General features: G+C 53.1%; 1 protein-coding gene across 1 annotated transcript; it reads left to right on the forward strand.

The window, feature by feature from the left end:
- Window positions 1–20: 20 nt before the first annotated feature.
- Window positions 21–19175, forward strand: CYB5RL (cytochrome b5 reductase like). The gene is made up of 7 exons (XM_080802793.1): window positions 21–79; window positions 2917–3206; window positions 4048–4196; window positions 7672–7759; window positions 11431–11535; window positions 14766–14969; window positions 18565–19175. The coding sequence occupies exons 2-7, from the start codon at window positions 3012–3014 to the stop codon at window positions 18766–18768; spliced, it is 945 nt and encodes a 314-aa protein (XP_080658919.1). The 5' UTR covers window positions 21–79; window positions 2917–3011; the 3' UTR covers window positions 18769–19175.
- The last annotated feature ends 684 nt before the right edge of the window (window positions 19176–19859 follow it).

Genomic DNA, 19859 nt, shown 5'->3' on the forward strand with positions numbered 1-19859 from the left:
GAGACAGTCTTCCCGCCTCCCGGAGGGAGGGGGCCAGCACCCGGAGGAACGCGTCCCGAGGGGAGGCGCAGGTGTGTAGGTGAGTGGTCTTGTTAAGAGGCTGCAATAGGACCAGTGTTAGAATACTAGTACTTCAAACCCGAATTTAGGGCAACCTTGACCGCTTATGGGCAGCTGAAGCTTGGGCTTGGGCAGGGCACTTCCCTCCGAGCCCCAGTGTCCCTCACTGTAAAAATGGGTTAGAAATGCCTAAGTTAGCGTGCCTGCACAGCTCCCGGCCCGAAGTGGGTGCACTGAAGTTTCTTGCCTCACCACTCACTTCCCACGCTGCGGAACCTTGACCGCTGCCGCTCCCGGAGTCGGAAAGTGGCCCTGGCCACCACACCAGCGCTGCGTCCGACTGCGCGCCCCTTCCCCGGCGGGATCTAGTTTCCATCCGTTTCCTCGGGGTTTCCCAGATCTGCCTCCTAGAAGCAAGGCCTGAGCTATGGAGGTGTTCTTTGCTCCTTGTGCCCACCAGCACCGGTTTATCAAATGATTGCAGTGTGTCAGGCGCAGTGGTGAGCGTCGGGTTTGCGTTGGTGAAAAAATAGCTATGGGATGTAGAGCGTATGGGCAGAAAGTAACTAAAGTCAGTAAATAAGCAATTGGAACACGCACACATATTTCCTATTCCTTTCCCCCTTTTTCTTTATAGCACTTAACACTAAATATCGCGTTTTCCATTTTGATCTTGTCTAATGACATCTCTTCCACCAGAATGTAAACTCCATGAGTGCAGGGGGTTTTGCTTCCTGGCTGCTCTATCCCTTGCACCTAGACGAGTGCCTAGCACTAGTAAATACATGCTAAATGAATCAATACATAATCGAGCTAAATAGAGTGAGAGGAAGTGACCTTTAAGGCCTGAAGGGTGGGGAGAACCATCCCACCAGGGACAACAGGATGTGTCAAAACCTGGCTTAAAGTAGTGCGTCTTAGACTGAAGAAAGAGGTGAGGCCAGGAGGAGGCAGGAATCAGGTCTTTAAAGTTCATGACAGACTTGGCCAATTTCTCTGCCAATTTCCAAAATACCAAAGAAAGTAGGGTAGTTAAGACATGGAGAAGGTAAGTTTAAGGCAAATACTGATAGGAATAACCCCCACGCTGTCTTGCAGTTTACAATGAATAAATAGAGCTTTCCCTTCTCTCACTTTATCTTGCAAAAACTTCAGGAGTAAAAAAAGCATAAAGAGGGCTCCAGACTTCATTCGCTCACCATACACACCTGGTCCATAGCACAAGATAAAAATGGGTTGCATTATTATGACACCATGCTAGGCTGCAAGCTCTCTAAAGGTAGAGAGCCTGTATCCTATTTACGTCTTGTGTCCCAACATGTAGCACTGTGCCTGGTTCTCAGACCTTTTCTATAAACTTAATGAACATTCACCATTCACTGGAACCTTCCATATGCCAGCCTTGTGCTTAGTGGTAGAATAGAGAAAGAATAAGACATCATCCTTGTCCTCAAGGGGGTTGCAGCCTGCTAAACCTTCCTGAAGTCATAGAGCTCATGAACAGTAGATCCAAGTTTTCTGAAACCAAACCCTTTCTTGTATAAGAGAAAGATGTATTGCACACAGAGGGACTGCCCTTCTAAAACCAAGTGGTAAGAGGATTTGGACAAGTTCTGATCAGAAGGAGCCTGGGGACCAGGCAGGAAGATTGGATTCAAGCCAGAAGGCAACTGGGGAGCTGTTAAAGGTTGCTAAACAGGAGACTGGTGTGATCAGAACTGGTGGCAGGTATGCTGATGGATGGTGTAGGGAGAGATTGGAAGCACATCCTCTGGGACCATGGGAAACTCCAGTGTAAATGGACATGGGAAGCAGGATAAGTAGAAAAGTTCTTAAAGATTAGGAATCACGGGAAGTGATTGTTAACCGAGAAACCGGACCTCCCTGTCTTAGGAGTTAGGTGACCTTGGGTATGTTATTAACCACCCCCAGACCCCAGTTTTCCTATTTAAAAGATGACATCTCTAGTACCAGCCTCATTATAAGGATTAAATTAAATGCAGCAGTTTGGTGGGTGACTTACCTGAAGGAAAGAAATTAGACAAAAGGGGCATCTGGGTGGCTCAGTTGCTGAAGCGTCTGCCTTCAGCTCAGTCATGATTCCAGGGTCCTGGGATCGAGTCCCTCATCGGGCTCCTTGCTCAGTGGGGAGTCTGCTTCTCCCTCTGCCCTCTCCCCCCACTCATGCTCAATCTCTCTCTCTCACACACACAAAAAAATAATTTAAAAATCCAAAAAATATATACTATTTAAAAAAGAAACTAGACACAAAAGAATACATTGGTATGATTCTGTTGACATAAAAGTAAAAAGCCGGCAAAGCTGAACTACAGTGGTTAAGTTTCTACACAAAGGGGGCAAAACTAAGGAAAAGCAAGGGAATGATTATACCAAAGGTCAGGATGATGTTTACTTTGTGGGGGATGGGAGGTGATCAGGAAGGGATACTTATGAGGGGATTCCGGGTCACTAGCCAGGTTCTTTGTACTTGACTATGTGGTTGTTAACAAAGGTGTTCCTTTCTAACATTTTAACTTACTTCTAAATAATTTTGATAATCGTTAAGTTGTACATAACTATTGTATTTTCTCGTTTAAACTATTTTTTAAATTCAATGAGCTTTTCTATGTAAAGTGCTTATCTGGCACCCAAAGCACAGGAAGAAATCAGGAAACTTTGGGTGCCAGCTCTGATCATTGCGCCCTGTCTGCCTGCCTCCCCTTCCAGGCAGCAGGACTCAGGGTGAGTCCTCCCTGACCCAGTGCTCACACAGAGTTGGGCACCTGCGGGCCTCAAGGCCAATGGGAGCAATCAAGGTGACCAGAGTGTAACCCACATGTTTTCCCTCTCTCTCAGGCCAACGGGGGAGGGCCTAGGCCTGTGGCCTCAGAGTCGGACCTGATCTGGGAAGAGCACTAAGTTGTCCCTCCCAGACTGCTCAAGCCCCACCAATGATGGATGAGAGGGAGGAGGATGCCGATGAGGAAGCCTGGCTGCAGCTTCGGCCGGTGGAGCCCTTGCCCTCCCAGTGCTGTGGCAGTGGCTGCTCACCTTGTGTGTTTGACCTCTATCACCAAGAGCTGGCAAGGTGGGAGGCAGCCGGAGCCAGCAAGAACAGGAGCCTGCTGAGTGGGGAGGAGTCACAGGTGAGGGAGGGCTGCTCCTCAGCCAAGACAGGTCAAGGTGGCAGTGTCAGCACCCTGCACCCATGTGGGGAAGATTTCCCTGACTCTGCACGGCAGAGAGATCCAGGTTCAAAGCCTCGCCCGGAACTAGGCGTGGGGTCGGCCCAGGCATGAATGAGGTTTGGGCATTTTACAGGAGAGAGATCTGTGAGTCATGACATTCAGAGAAGACTTCCTGGAGGAGGTGCAAGTGAGTGGAATGTTAACGGTGGTGGGCTGAGACTTAGAAGACATGAATTTGAATTCCTGCTCAGGATGTGACTTTGGACAAGGAAGCTACTACCACTCAGGCCTCAGTCTCCCCACATGGAAAATAAGGATATTAGATTAGATCATCTTAAGGTCCCATCAATTTCTAAGTTCTACAAAGCTGGGTTTTTAGCAGGTTTGAAGGATGAGTAGGTATTTCATACGTCAGAGATGAGTGTTCTGGATAAAGGGCACAGCTTGAGCAAATAAAGACTCCCACACCAGGAAGCAGCAAGGCATTCTTGGTAGAACAGAGAAGAAAATGAGGCTTGAGGTTCATCCACAGGGCCCTGGAGTGTCCAGCCAAGGAGGCTGCACTTGATCCTGGGGCTGACAGAGCTGCAGAAGGCTTCCAAGTAGGGGAAGCTCAGTGTGAAAAGCTCGGGCCTTCTTCCATCAGAACATGAAAGGGAGGTGAGGCGGGACTACTCTTTATTATTCAGAAAACTGCAGAGAGATAGCCTGTCCGGAAGGGAAAGCAAGAAGGGTGCTTGCGCCTGCTTGCATGTCTGCTGGCCCCAGGTCCTAGCTGTTGGATATTTTCCTTTTACAGAGCTGTCCGTCCAAGCTGAGCCCAGAGACCTTCCTGGCCTTCCGCATCAGTGCCATGGACAGACTCACTGAGGACACTTACCGGGTTCAGTTTGCACTCCCCAGGAACTGCCAGCTCGGCCTGCGGCCTGGCCAGCACCTCGTCCTACGGTACACTCAGGTAGTGGGAGGCCAAAGCTTCGCAGCCCCGCTTAGCCGTTTGCTTGCTGTGTGGCTGAGGGCAACTTGCTTAGCCTCCCTTAAGCCTCCACTGATCACCCTTAAGACAAACGTAGTGCCCCCTGACTCAGAGGATTCTGGGTTTGTGTTTTCATAACAACTAACAACAGCAACAGTAACAGCAAACACTTCTGTGGCATTTACTCTCCAGCACACAGTTCTGTGTGCTAGGACTGCCTCCTAGAACACCTAGGAATTCACTGCATCCTCACAAAACCCTGTACGGAAGGTACCATTATCATTTGCAAGAGGAAACTGAAGTCAGAGAGGTTCAGTAACTTGCCCAACGTCACACAGTTAAGAAATGGTGGAGCCACAATTTGAAGGCAAGCAGTCTGGCTCTAGAGCCTGTGGTATGAATCTAATATTAGTGCCAGTTGAGAGGAAGGACTCTTGTCCTTGAGAATAAGGGACTTGCCCAAGATCACACAGCTAGTAAGTCCTGCAGCCAGGATTCAAACCCCCAGCCTGACTGCCCAGCTACACTCTACCAGTCCTCTGAAGTTCCTTCCTCTTCCCAGCCTCCTTCTGCCCTCTCCCACAACTTTGACCCCCTCCCTCTGCACTCTCCCCCACTGGCCCAGGGACAAGGCCCTTTGGGACCTGCAGGGGGAGGCATCTGCTAGGTGGTCGACTCTGGGTCTAAGGCTCAGCAGAGAGAGATGAGCTCTAGATGTGAGTGTGGGAATCACCAGCCGGCACCTGGGCAGCATTAGGGGGTGTATGTGGCGTGGAAAGAGGGAAGGATGGAGGACCGAACCCTGGCAACTCCAGCATTTGTGGTATTGGCAAGAAGGGGGGAACCAGCAGAGCCGACAGAGGACAAGGAGAGTGTCTTACTACGGGTCACACTCTAGCCACTTGCCTCATGCCATCCCCCGGTGTTTGCACCCAGTGTGTCCAGCCTGTGGCCTGGCTGGCTGTCATGAAAGCTCACTATCCCAGTGGCTCCAGGGCAAGTCACAGCCCCATGCAACCCTCCATCCATAAGTCAGGGCTGCCCAGCACTCCCTGTCCCTAGCTTGGCGCCTCTCCTCCACCCTCTCTGCTGCTCCAGCAACATTCCTAACATAGGTAGCTAACCGTGTCCCTCCTTTCTCATGTTCCAAGGAGGCTCCCAGGGCTCCAGTTTCCTTTCCCACCGAGTCCTCCCTGCTCCTTCCTCACACAAGTGCTTTGCTCCAGCCCCGTGACCCACCCACCAGTTCCTGGCTTGCTCTGCATTTCCTACCTCTAAGCTTTTGCCCGGACTGTGCCCTCTGCCTGGAATTCCTTCCCGTCCTGTCCCCATTTTCACCTGTGAGTGGCCTGCCTTTTTCAGAGCCAGGAGGGTAACGAAAGTTCTAGGAGGCCTCCTGAAGCTCCCCGGATGAGAGTGGTCCCTCCGTCTGGAGTGTGTCTGTATTTACCTCTGTGATGGCAGATGTCACAGTGCTCTTGGCATCCAAGCCAGGCCACAGGTTGTGTTTCTATTTCCCTGTTTGTTCCCCAAGTGTTCCTTGAATATTTCTGTCTAGCTTCTCGCTTGTGATGCATTAAGGTGGGGCCTTTTAATTTTTTGTTATTTTAAAGACTTTAAAGATATTTATTTGTTTACTTATTTATTTGACAGAGAAACAGCCAGAGAGGGAACACAAGTAAGGGCAGTGGTAGAGGGAGAAAGAGGCTTCCCGCTGAGCAGGGAGCCCAACTCGAGGTTCGACCCTCAGACCCTCAGATCATGACCTGAACTAAAGGCAGACACTTAACAACTAAGCCACCCAGGAGCCCCTTATTTTAAAGATTTTATTTATTTATTCGTCAAAGAGAGAGAGAGAAGGGAGCAGGGGGCAGTGGCAGGCAGAGGGAGAAGCAGGCTCCCTGCTGAGCAAGCAGCGTGTTGTGGGACTCCATCCCAGGATCCTGGGATCATGACCTGAGCCAAAGACAGACGCCTAACTGACGGAGCCACCCAGGCATCTTTTTTTAAAGATTTATTTACTTATTTGAGAGAGAGAGTGCATGCCCAAGTAGGGGAAGGAGCAGAGGGCGAGAATCTCAAGCAGACTTCCCAGTGAGCACAAAGTCTAAATGGGGGCTTAGTGCCAGGACCCTGAGATCATGACCTGAGCCAAAACCAGAGTTGGACGCTTAACCAAATGAGCCACCTAGGCGCCCCAGGATGGGGTCTTTTTAATCTTTCCGCGTGTCCAAGAGGAAAGTTTTGCACACAGTAGGACTCAAAGGTGGAGTGCTTGGGTGTTTCTGGGAAGCTCTGAGGTGTTGTGTGAGGAACCCTGCTCTGGAGTCAGTCAGAGCTAAGGATGTATTTAGCTGTGTGACCTCAAGCAAGTACCGTCCTAAGCCTTGGTTTCCTCATGTGGGTTATTGGGGTCTTTTGGGGTTTTTTGGTTTGTTTGTGTTTTTTTTAAGATTTTATTTATTTATTTGATAGACAAAGATTATAAGTAGTCAGAGAGGCAGGCAGAGAGAGAGGAAGCACGTTCCCCACTGAGCAGAGAGCCTGCTGTGGGGCTCGATCCCAGGACCCTGAGACCATGACCTGAGCCGAAGGCAGAGGCTTTAACCCACTGAGCCACCCAGGCGCCACTTTTGGGTTTTTTTGTTTAAGATTTTACTTATTTATTTGAGAGAGAGAGAGTGCGTGTGCTCACAAGCTGGGGGAGGGGCAGAGAGAGAGGGAGAAGGAGCCTCTCCAGTGAGCAGGGAGCCTGATGACACAGGGCTTGATCCCAGAACCCTGGAATCTCGACCCGAGCGGAAGGCAGACGCTCAACCAACTGAGCCACCCAGGCGCCCCTGGGTTATCATTTGTTAAATGAGATAACGTGCACAATATGCTTGGTGCATAGTAGTTATTGACTACAACATGACTGCTACTATTATTACTTGTCATTATCATCCTAGCCTCATTGTTGATAACATCATAGAGAGGATTCGCGCATGAGGTCCGACTTTGGAGTAGGGCACCGTTGAGGATCCTTCTAATTCTGATGCTCCTGGTACATGGTAGTAAGTGTTTAATAAACATTAACAGTCTTTCTCTTTCTTGTTCTGTGGTCGAGAAGAGGTCAGGAAACACCACAGTGATGTCCTAAAAACAGCCCCCATCATCAGTGGACTCTTTGAAGACTTTGCCATCTGTGATCCCATAGAACCACACCACAGGGACACATGTGGTTGTCCTCACTTTACAGAGGGGCAGCTAAGGGATCACTGACCTGCCTGGGTCTCACAGCCAGCGCGTGGCAGTGGGGGAGCCCAGCGCCCCTTTTTTCTGCTCCACCTTCAGTGAGCACCACTGGGGACAGCTGGGCCCCAGGTCTCACCAGCCTGGCACAGAGGAGATACCTATAAGTGTTTGTTGGCCTGGCTGACTGCCTGACCATATACTTCTCTTCCCCAGAGGGAAGGTGGATGGCTTAGAAATTCAGAGAGCCTATACGCCCATCAGCCCTGCCAACACAGAAGGATACTTTGAAGTTTTAATCAAGGTGAGCCAACCCACGTGGGTGCTCTTCAGACGGTGTGGACTGACTCCGTTTGGCAGCTGGATCGGGATGGGGCGGTGCTCAGCCATGTGGGAAAAGCCAGTGTGTTCACATGGGAGGAGGCTGGCTTGAGGAAAGAACAGGGGGAGTAAAGGAAGCTTTCTCCCATCTCCTCCTTTCCCGAGGCGGGGGGGGGGGGGGGGCTCGGGTTGGCACCTCAGACCCCAACAGAGACTGATTTTAGGAAAAGGAAGCTCAGATTGAGAAAGGTCACACTGTTCCCTCGTGCTTTCTCAGCTCTTCGTGGAGAGCAACCCTGGGCCCAGGGGAAGGGGCAGCCAAGTCGCCAAGCCCCTGCTGTGTGCTGGTTGCTGGGCTCCAGAGGGGAGTCAGACAGAGTGCCTGCCCTGGGACAGAGGGCCAGACCAGGGCAGGATGTTGGGATGGACACCATGGCGGGAGGCCCCAACCCAGTTCAGGGCAGCTGGGGTGCAGGGAAGGCAGCGGGCCTTCCCAGCAGAAGCTGAGTTAGAGCTGCGAGTTGAAGTGAAGGAATGGAGAACCGGCAGGGAAGGGTGAGAAGAAAGCTCTCAGGGCCAGGAACAGCGTGCGCAAGGGCAAAGGAGGCACAGCTGGGGTAGCCGTTAGTGACCTGTCCCGGCCTAGAAGGGGGAGAGCAGGCAGAAGGTGGGGCACGGAGCACCTCGTGAATGGGACTAACCTGAGACCATTCTCAGGGCGGAGATGGCGCCAATGCGTTGGAGTTGGGCCTTGACCAAGGGATACAAATTGGCAGTGGTAGGAAGGCATTCCAGGCCTCAGCCTGGGCAGATGACCAAAGGGAAGGAGGAGTGAGACAGGGTCTGTGGGAACTGTACCCAGTCTGATTGGCAGGAGGGGTGCTTGTGGGGCAGCCGAGGTGGGTGTGGCACTTGGCAGAGATGAGATGAACAATATAGTCTGGGTACAAACCGCCCCCATGCCCCCAGGACCCAAGGTGTCGGCACCGGATATGTAAGAGATCTTAAAGATCCAATTAAGTGGAAAAAATAATTAGGTTGAAGTACATGAAACTTCTGATACTCTAACATTTTTGACTTACAGAAACAGTGGTTTCATACAGGTCAACCTACTACATAGTCGACATTGTCATTTCCCACACAGAACCCTAGGGAACAGTGGTATTTAAGAATAGCTTTCACATCCTTTCCTTGTAGCATGGGAATTATTATTCCCCTTTCATTGATAAGCAAACTGAGACCCCAGGAAGACCCGAGGCTCCACAGGGAGTAAGAAGTGTGGCCGGTGAGTGAGCCTGGCCTCTTGCCTCCAGAACCCAAGCACTGTCTTGGCTCCTGCCTTCCCTGACTGCACTCAAAGCCCGAGTGTTTATTCCCTCACACAGAAGCTTGGATGGGATCCCTTCGCCACGCAACTGTTTGTCTGGGAGATTCCACAAATCCTCTCCAAATGGCCTGCTTCCCCAAGCTGCTCGTCTGGGTGTGTTTCTGTTGAAAGGATAAGCCTGGAGACAGTTCTTCAGGGCAGCTGGATCTCTCCCAGCTGCAAGGCTGATTTTCTCCTCGTTTACCAGAAAGCCTCTCTTTAGAGAGATGCTTAATTATCCCTAAGCCGCTGGCTGGGAAAAGCTGGAAATGTCTTTGCAAATTGGGAAGGCACTCGGGTTTTTTAGGGTTACCTCCCGTGTGGATGGGAGGGAGGAACTCCCATCGCTCAGGCACCTTCTGGGCACTACGCACTCTTTCCAGCTGTTTCCATCTCCTTTCAGCCTCATAACCGTCCTGCAGAGTAGATCGTATTATCCCACTTTACAGATAAAGAAACTGAAGCTCAGAGTGGTGATGTCACTGTCCCAAGGCCCCTTGGGTAATGTGACCCCACGTGGAAGAACAGAAGTTCAGGATCGGTTCTGTTGGACAAGTGTGTATTGAGCAGGCTCCGTGTGGGGGCTGGAGGCACCGAAAAATCCTTCCTTTCTCCTTGAGCGCTGTCTGTGCCATGGGGCCACTCAAGCCACAGCTGGGCCTGTGCCTCCCCCAAGACTGAGGTCAGAAAACTGGTGTGCTTGCCTCCAGCAAGTTAAGAGAACTGTAGCCTCCCTCCCAGACTTCTGGCAGGAGGGCTGAGGCCTTCCCTTGCTTTATATATATGGTACCCAGCAAAGTCAGCGATGCTATCAGAGGTAGCTGTGGTTGCTTAAAAGCATGACTGGTAACCAAAGCCCAGTCTCCTTCAAACTGAGTTATATTCTCACTCCAAACACCCTCCCAGTCCTCTTAGAGCTTCCCCCTCCCCCTCACATTCCTGTGTCTTGGGCTGTGCTACCTTGACCATACCTGATGCCCAGAACCCTCTCTGTGTTACTGCTCCCATCCCTAGTGAATGCAGTCTTTTTTTTTTTTTTTTAAAGATTTTATTTATATGTCAGAGAGAGCATGGGCAGGGGAAGTGGCAGGCAGAGGGAGAAGCAGCAGGGAGCCTGATGAGGGCTTGATCTCAGGACCTTGAGAGCATAACCTGAGCTAAAGGCAGACATTTAACCGACGAAGCCACCCAGGTGTCCCTAGTAAATGCAGTCTTAACTAACCTGCAAGGTCCAGCTCAAACTTATCCTCCTCCAGGAAGCCATCCTTGATCTTACTCCATTAGAAGTGACTGTACCTCCTCAGGGCTCTCTCAGCATTCTGTCCTTTTCATGGGGTGTTAGGTAGTCTCTACCTTGAATGTATCAGACTTTGGTCCCTCCTAGTTTGTGAGCTCCTTCAGGAGGGGTCCTGAATCTGGATTAATTGATTGATTCATTCATTCATTCATTCATTGAGATATTTATGAAGTCTTTCCCAAGGTTCAGACACTGGCTGTTTTCATGGAGCTTAAGGTCTAGCTGTGTTCCCTGTAGCCCCAGCATGGTGCCTGGGCCCCAGTGGGCAGGCCCACAGGAAATATGGACTGCCCGCTCCCATGAGGGAATCCCCTGCACAACCTTTACTTTTGTCAGCAAGCCAGGAGACAGTGTAACACAGAGGCTGCAAACGAGTGACCTAAGAACTGATTGCAGCACATACATGTATTTGGTTTGGGCCTACACAGCGTTTTAAAATTTAGAATTAGTTTCTGACATTTCAAAGATGGGTGCTTTTACATGAAAATGTGGATCTTTTGCCCCTCTTAGAAAATCAAAAGATAGAACATCATCAGCCCCACAAACTACATCCCGGGATCTGCAAAGTGACTTCCTCCTTTGGAAGGAGAATTCCTGCACTCACCCGTTTACCACGGTCCCCACCACCCCCTGTTGCCTCCCTGATACTGAGAGTGAGTGTCAGTTGATGTTACTCATCTCTTACCCAGTTCTGTACTCGGTGCTGTGACGTGCAGGGCACCTGTAGTCGCGTGGGTCAGAGACCTCTGAAGGTAAGGCCATTGGCCCTGTGGTTCTTATCCCAGCCTCACCGTTTCCCTTCTGGATAAGCTTCTGGGTTCATCTGAAAATTGGGAATGACAGTACCAACTCAGGGGTGACTCGGAAGGTCCTCTGAGATGGCACCTGTCGGGCACGTGGCCTGCCGGAAGGGCCACATGTTAGTGGCTGACATGGTTGGTACGGGCAGCATGTACGTGTCTCAGTGAGGTTTCCTTGTGTTTGCTCCCAGTGCTACCCGACTGGGCTGATGTCCCGGTACGTCAAGTCCTGGAGCACAGGAGACACAGCTTTCTGGCGAGGACCTTTCGGCGACTTCTTCTATAAAGCCAACCAGGTCAGTGCCAGCACGCTAGGCGGGAGGCGCCTCCCGCCTGAGCCTCCAGGACCACGGTTTGCACGTGTCAGGCTGTAGAGTCACACTGTGCCATTCTTCCTGAGCCCAAGCCCAATCCCAAGAGTGTCCTTGAGTTTGGACGTGGGAGGAGACGGAATGGGCCTCTGCATATGCTCTGGAACTCTCCAGGGCTGCCCATTGCTTAGCAAATCCACACTCACGTACTTGGTACTCAGGAATCCTATGCCGCCAGACCCTGCAATATCTTTCCACTGTCACATTCCAGCTACAAAACCATGGAGACCACTCCCTTAAATATGCCCCATAGCTCTCCACTCAGGAACCCACGCATCCCAGCCTGAAGGCTCTTCCCCTCATCTTCCCGGCATGTGCATCTCCTTCCCTGATGGGCCCGGGAAGAATTAGTCATTTCTCATCAGTTGGTGCATATCTGGAAGGCAGCTTGGCAGTGTGTACCAAGAGTCTTAAGAATCTTCAAATCCTTTGACCCAGTGATTCCACTCCTGGAAGTCTGTCTTGTGGAAAGGATCCAAATGCTGCCTGTTGTGCATATGTTCACGGAGGCTTTATTTATAATAGCAGGAAACTGGAGGAAACTGGATATGCAGCCATAGGGGGACAGCTAAGTGCACGGGGTTACAGGTACTTGATAGACTATTATCCTGGATTTTAAAATAACGTTTATAAATGATGCTGTATGCTTATGCTGTAAGATCAGGTGACAAACGCTATGTATGAAACTGAATGTGCAACAGGTTTGGGAAACAAAGTTTAAATGCACAGAAAATATGCGAAAAGAAAATGCAATGCAGGGGTAGCAGCTCTGGGTGGTAGAATTATGGGTGGTTTTTGTTTGCTTCATTATACTTTCCAAATCATCCGCAGGGAGCCCATACTACCTTTATAATTAGGAAACAATGCAAAACAAAAGCAAATGAAAAAGAACGAATCATTCCTTTCTCTCCATTGTTTTTATTTAATATAAAAAGAGCTTTTATTGGTTTTTTTTCCCTTATTACACATATGATACATGTTCATTACCAAAAAAAAAAAAAAAGAAAGAAAGAAATCAGATATAGAGAGGCAAAAAGAAGAAAGGAAAGAACACCTGCAGGCCGTCTACCCAGACACACCAGTCTCACTACCTTCACAGATAACTTTGCAGCTCCTCTTCCACACACGGTGGAACGCCCATGCACGCATCCATGTTTGTGTGTGTAACAAGTGCGTGCACCTACATACATGTGTACAACACCATGAGACACGTGTGTAGCGCTGCCTATGGGCCAGGCCCTCATATCTGTGCTAAGGGTTTGGTTTACTCCACCACAGCTCTGGGGTACTGCTACCCCCACTTTACAGATGTGGCCGGTGTCTGGGTGGTAATAGCCCTCGGCAGCGTGCTCCCTGTGTCAGCCTTGCTCAGCCTTGCATTTTAGCTGAGAGTGTCCCTGTGTTCTCCAGGCCCTTGTCAAGGGACCCGAATTGTCCCTGTTTCCCCCTGACCTAGAGGGGACCCCTGATGTACACTGTCTTGACCATCCCTTCCGGGGGGAGCCTTCCTGCCCCCACAGAACACCCCCGCAGAGCCCCGGCCCTTCCCATTCAGGGGTGTTGTAGGGTCAGGCAGTGTAGGGCCAGACAGAGACATGGTGTCTCACACACAAACTTGGTTTCTGGGACGCACGAAGGCATGGTTCTGCGCCTGTGGGGACGCCGAGCTGCTCTGGCCCTCTCCCTGGCCCTGTCTTGTCGCTCTGCAGTCACCTTCATTGTAGATGGGACATCGTGACTGCCCTGAGGCTGGCATGTGAGCATCTGTCTGTGCGTTCCCGCCAGACATTCACAGGTCTCCACATGGGGCCATGATGATGCCCTGTCCTCCAGAAGCTCACTGTGTGATGGGGGACAGACGCCCACACAAATGGTGGCAGTACAGCATCACCGATGTCATGAGGAGGGGGTACAGAGGACTGTGGGGATGCAAAAGAAGGATACCTCACATGCTCCTGGCCCAGGGAAGACTTTCCAGAAGAGACCCCGAGGGATGGTGGGAGGAAGAGGAGGAGCAGGCGGGCAGGGGACCAGGAGGCTGGGGACACGCACACAGGACAGGGTGGTGCAGACAGCAGCAGGGCTCAGTGAGGGAAGGGGTCGAACTGTGTGGGAGCACCAGGATCCGCACCAGGCATTTGATGGCATCTTGTTTAATCGCCACGACAGTTCTGAGACACATGTTACTGTGGGGAAGGAGCTGTTGTTTTTTTTTCACCCGTGAGGAAACTGAGGCTCAGAGAAGTGAAAGCACTTGGCCAGATCATTTGGCTGAGGATTTAGACCCAGGTCTGTATGACTGATACTCGAGGAAGTATTTCATGCTGGGGTGTGAGAAGCATTAGCTGTCGGTGAAGCTGGTGGAAACTTGGGTTGCATTCTCAGAGGCCTAATCTCTAGAATGAAGGAGGTGACTAGCTTGCTGCATAGGACGGACACTAACCTTTAAAGCACTGACCTTAAAGAAGATCACATCTCCTAAAGAGACCTAGAGGCAGGAGATGGATTCATGGAGTCAGTAATGGGTTGATGGAATTGGGCCCTCCTGGGGAAGAAATTCGCTTATATTGCATGGCTCTTCTGTGCCAGGGCTGTCCTGGGCGCTTATATGTAGTAAATATCTCAGTCTAGAGCAGGCTCAGGGATCCATGCCAGGGCCCTCAGATCTCTACAGGGCTGCCCTGGGGCAGAGAAGGCAGCGCAGAGGGCAGGGCTGTGATAGGGGTGGCAGACTAGGCTTTGGCAGGAGCAGGTTTCAGCTCAGTGTGAGGTGGAAAGACCTCCCTGGCAGGGGAAGTCAGCCTATGACAGAGCCATCTGCTTTGGGAGGTAGTGGGCTCCCTGTCAAGAGAAGTGTGTAAGCAAAGTCCTGTGGAGATGCGTAGGAGAGCAGCTGAACCACTTGTAGGATGGGCTACACCTTTTTTACGTTCCATTTCAGCCTCCAGATTCCATGATTTCTGTGACACAGACCTCATAAGCTGTAGGCTTTCACAAGCAAGGATGGCTTCCTGAAGGACGTGGAAAGGGGACCTCACACAGGTGGGACCCCCAGGAAGGGCTGTGCTGTGCTGTGCAGTTCAAGCAAGCCCAGGAATAGGCCATGTGGTGGGCGTGTGGGCTGAGACCTACCCTCTCCCCATTCTGTTCCCCAGTATGGTGAGCTCCTCATGCTGGCTTCAGGCACTGGCCTCGCCCCCATGGTGCCCGTCCTGCAGACCATAACAGACAACGCAGAGGATGAGACCTTTGTCACCCTGGTCGGCTGCTTTAAGACCTTTGAGGGCATCTACCTGAAGACCTTCCTCCAGGAGCAGGCCCGTTTCTGGAACGTCCGAACCTTCTTTGTCCTCAGCCAGGTGAGCCCAGCATCGTGACTTCCTTCTCTGATTGAGACTGTGCCAGCCCCTTGCACCCATCCTGAGGATCTGCTGTGGCCTCCCTGCCCCAGGGCTGCAGTAAGAATCCTTGCTCCAGGTGGGGACCTCCACCCTGTGCCCGGCAAGGAAGGCAGGTCTGGTTCCATTTGGTGTATGTGGATTGGGAACTGACGCTGGAGAGGTGGCGGCGCTGGCCTGTCTGCACTGGGGGAGAAGCCAGGACTGGAGCCCCAGGCTGAGCTCTGGCCCTCCCCACCGTGCTGTGCTGCCTGTCAGATGCCCCCTGGCCTCACCAGATATATGGGCTGGGGGTCTGTGTGTGGAGTCAGTGGGCCAGGCCATAGATGTCCCCAAGGCTGGGATAAGCTCCTTCGGGGCAGGGATCGCTTGTCTGGATCACCAGGCTCCCTTCGGTGCTCAGCCGGGTGCCCGGCACAGAGTAGGCATGCTTGCCATCAAGGATTGGTGAAGCAAGCGGATATGGGGTCACCGCATTTATTTGAGCCCCTCCCACAGCACTGTGCCCCTACACGGGAAGAAAGCTGCTTCCAGACTCTCCAGGCTACAGAAACTTGAACTAGAAACAACTCTGCCTCCTGACCCCTGCCCCTCTGATTCCTCCTCCCTGCATGCACTCAGGCCACCTTGCCCTCTCCCTCCCCTCTGGCCCATAGGTTGGGAGATGGGGGGTCTTGTTCCTTAACCCAAGCCAGGCCCTGAGCTCCCTTCCCCTTGGTCTGCAGCTTTATTTCTCTTCCATGCGCCCCCAGAGCTGTGTTGCTCAGGGTCGGCCTCACTGCCCAGGACTTCAGAGCACCCTTCTCATCAGCTTCCTACTTGAGGCAGCCTTAGAGTATCCCCAAAGACTGGCGTGATCTTCCCCAGCGTGACTGGGTGGGGCGCTGTCAGGAAAACGGCTTACCCTCCCCAGTACCAGGGCTCTGGGATCCTCAGGGACCAGGTTCTGTGGGCTTGTCCATGGGACAGAAGGCCTGGTGGCGTGAACATGAGGAGGGCCATGCTTGGTGAGCATTTGCAGCGACAGGAAAACTGAAGGCCGGGGAATGAAGCAAAGGCTAGTGTGCAGCCCGACCTCGTGCCCAGAATGGGCCTGTCCCCTCTGCTTGGGGCCCAGCTCAGGGAAGGTGGGAGGAGTGGCAGCATCACCAGGCTGTTGGTCGGCCTTTCTGTCCCCTGACCGCATGCCGGGTGCCCACGATAGGGAAATGAAGATGACCTGCCCTGTCCTCCAGGCACTCACCTTGCTGTGGGGAGACAGCCCCAGGGACGGGGCTTCACCAAGCACTTTCTCCCTGCCTGGCACTGTTCTAGGCCCTCTGTGGGTGTGAAATCATTTAATCCCACCACAATCTTAGGAGGCTTGTGTTGCCATCATGCCCGTGTTGTAGAGATGGCACAAAGAGATTAAGAACCTTGACTGAGTTGGTAGAGAGTTAGGTGTGAGCCCAGGAGGTCCTGGTCTAGAAGCCTGCTTTTACCATGTGTTGGTATAAGACAGCACATGGGGAGGGTGCTGAGGATGCTGGAAGCAAGCAGGGAGGGCTTCACAGAGGAGCTGGCATTGAGCCTAGGCTTGAGGGCAGAGTTAAAGTCGACCGGCAATTAAGGGTCTTCAGCCCTGGGCCAGGGCTTTGATGATGCCAGCGGCCTGGGCCTGGGCAGATGAGTGGGCTGGCGGTCAAAGGCAGGGACAGGTGAGGGGTGATGGAGGGGGAGGTGCCCCCTTGACCTGGGATGCTCCCTGGCCTGGCGAGGCTGTAGCCGCAGCAGCCCCACGGGGCTCCCTCTCCAGACACTCCCTACCAGTTGGCCCTTCCTCTTGCAGCCGAAAGGGCAGCCCTGACCCCTCCACCACCCTGCTTCCAGCCCTTCCCTGGCTCCCCACTGCTCTCAGGACGACAGCCCAGCCTGCACGGCTACACCAACCCATGTGGCTTTGTCTCCTGGCACACCCGCCCTGCGTGTCCTGGTGTCACTGGTCACTGGTCTGCTCCTGGCTGCGAGGGCACCGTGCTCTTCTGGCTGGCTGCTGGGCCTGCCTGTGCTGGTACCATCCCCATTTCCAGGAGCACTTTCCCCGCCTCCTCACCTAACGCCTGCTCACCCCACATATCTCTCTGCTGGGGTGTGACTCTATCCCAAAAGCTCTCTAGAGCCCCCAGACTGGCATAGGTGTTTCTGCTGTCATAGCTGGGGCTCTCCTCCTTGACAGCAGCTACCCTGCAGTGCCATCACTGATTGTGGGCTCCCCACCCCACCTGGGCAGCAACTAGACCCACTGCATTTCTGGGTGTGCAGTTGGGAGAGGGGGACTATGCCAAACCTAACTAGCCTGGGGGAATTGGGCGGTGGGAGGAAGAGGTGAGGCCGGTGGGCCCTGCAGTTCCGGCCCACAAGGGCCCTTTGAGTGGGTCAGAGCATGGAGGGGGCATGGAAGGTCCAGATCTCCAGAGAGGATCCCCTGTGAGCACTGCAGTGGGGTCAGATGAGCTCTGTGGGGTGGGCCTCTGAGGCGCTGTGAGAAAAGGCCTGTATTCATCACAGTGGCTCACAGAGGTCATGGTCACTCAGCCGGGACGTGGTGGCAGAGCTTAGATTCCAGCCTCCTCTCCTTCGCGTCTCTCTGCTTAGCCCCAGAAGCTAGAAGCTGCCTTGATAGGGTCTGCAGAGGGGACGGTCCTGTTCTGGTTTTGTTTGTTCAGATGCTGGGCGTGTGGTGTCTTGCCTCCATTAGAGATCGTCAGACTACACATACTTACTGACTTGTGCGTTTTCTCTGTGCGTATTGTACTTCGGGGGAACGTCCACTTAAAAGAGAGAAGTTCCTCCGGGTAAGCTGGAGGTGGGGCTTTTGTTTTGTGATCCCGAAGATGAAAGCCACCGGCGAAGGCTAGAGGAGCAGAAAGAGAGAAGCCCGGGTCACTGGGGCACCGCGCACCCTGGAATCCTTCTTCCAGCCTTTTTATGTGAGAAATAGCACCCTGCCCCCCTTGGTTAAGGCACTGCTGGCTCGGATCCCCAGGACACAAAGCCAGAGCGAGACCAGAAAGCTCGTCTGTTTCGAGCAGCTGCCACATCCCAGTGCCTAGCACGGTGCCGGGCACAGAGTGCCCACTCAGTAAAAATGGGTTCCATCAACAAGGTCATTAAAGCCTGATGAAACCAATGAACACATGTCATGCTCCCACGATGACAGTGGTGGACAGCCTTACAAAGATACGGGGAGGCCCCCAGTCCTGGGGAGCAAACATCCCCCTGGAGTGACGGGTACAGCGGCCCCTGGGAGGCAGTGAGAATTGGTGGGTCCTGCCTCCCTGCATGCCCTGGGGTGTGCCTCCTCTTCCCCGTGCCTCACCTGGGAGGATAAGCACCCCCCGCTACCCCCGGGCTTGTTATGACAGAGCCCCCATGCCAAGAAGTCTCTGGCCTGCAATACTGCTAGCTAAAGGTTGCCTTTCCCCCGCCCCCCACCTCAGTTTCCTGGTTCGACAGCGAACTGGGAGAACTCTGAAGACTTCCCAGTAGTCACCTGCATGATTTCTCATTGTCTCAGGAGAACTCCCCGGAGAAGCTTCCCCAGAGTTACCGGGAGAAGACCCGCTTTGGCCGCCTGGCCCAGGGCCTGATCGAAGAGCTGGTTGGTTCCTGTCGCAGAAAGCCATTTGCGTTGGTCTGTGGCTCAGCAGAGTTTACCAAGGACATGGCCAAGTGCCTGCTGTGTGCAGGCCTGGCCGAGGACTCCTACTTCCTCTTCTAGCCCGGGCCTCCTTTCTGAAGCCCTGGCCAGGGTCCTGCCACTGGAATACTGGGAGAAGCGCAGACTGGAGTGCAGGCCTGGCCTACTACTCACTGGCCCGGAGACCGTACGTGAATGTCTACCTCCCTGCTCCTCCAGCTCTTACCTACCCCACGAGGTTGCCAACTCCCTCAGGCCGACATACTGCTGGGTGGAGGGAAGATGGGATCGCAGGAGCCCCAGGAGGGGGCGTGGGCGTCCTGGAGGACTCCCGGGAGAAAGCCAGGTCCATGCCAGGCCCAGGGATGAGTAGGCGTTGGCAGGAGAAGGTGCAGGAAGAGCTTCCCAGGTGTCTCAGATTAGAGGGCTTGGGGCCTCCCATCACACCCTGCCCTAGAAATGCCTTTTCTAAAACCTGCTTTCCCTGGAAACTGCGTGTCCTTGCTGTGGTCTCAGGGCTGGCTCTGATGCGTTGCTTGCTGAGTGTTTAGGGAATGACCATAGGGGTAGCTAAGAGCTCTTTGGAGGAGGGACTTGCCTTATGTACTTCCTGTGCCTCAAGCCTGACACAACGCTCTCGGGTTCTGTGACCTGGTCACATTCTCCCAGCAAGGTGGGTCCTGGATTACCTTTATTTGTGCGGGGCCCAGGCCTTTCCTGCTGCAAACGGCTCCACTCGCAGTCTCCCTTCCCTGGCTCAAGAGCCCAGCCCAGAGTCCTCTCCTGAGCAAAAGAGGTACGGAAACAAACACCCCTCCCTCCTGCAGGCAGCCAGCTCAGCCCGCCTTTAGCTCCGGAGCCCTGGTGACGGTTACTATGGAGATCTAAAGATAGAGCAGGAGTCAGGAGACCTGGGTCCCTCTCCCTGCTCTGCCCACTGAGCTGCTGCTGATTCCGCTCCACCCCCACTGCCCTCCCCATTGAGCCCCTCCATCCTACCTGGGGCAAGACCTCTCCAGGGACCTGGTGCTCCTGGGCGGCAGGCGGCGGGCGGCGCACTGCGGGCAATGAATCCTACTTTCCACCGCCTGTCCTCCACCGTGCTGCCCCAGCTCAGGCCGGCCGCAGGCGCTCCCAGAATCAGAATACTAAGCCATGAAATCTCAGAGCCA

This window comes from Martes martes (assembly GCF_963455335.1).
Source record: "Martes martes genome assembly, chromosome: 4".
NCBI lineage: Eukaryota > Metazoa > Chordata > Mammalia > Carnivora > Mustelidae > Martes > Martes martes.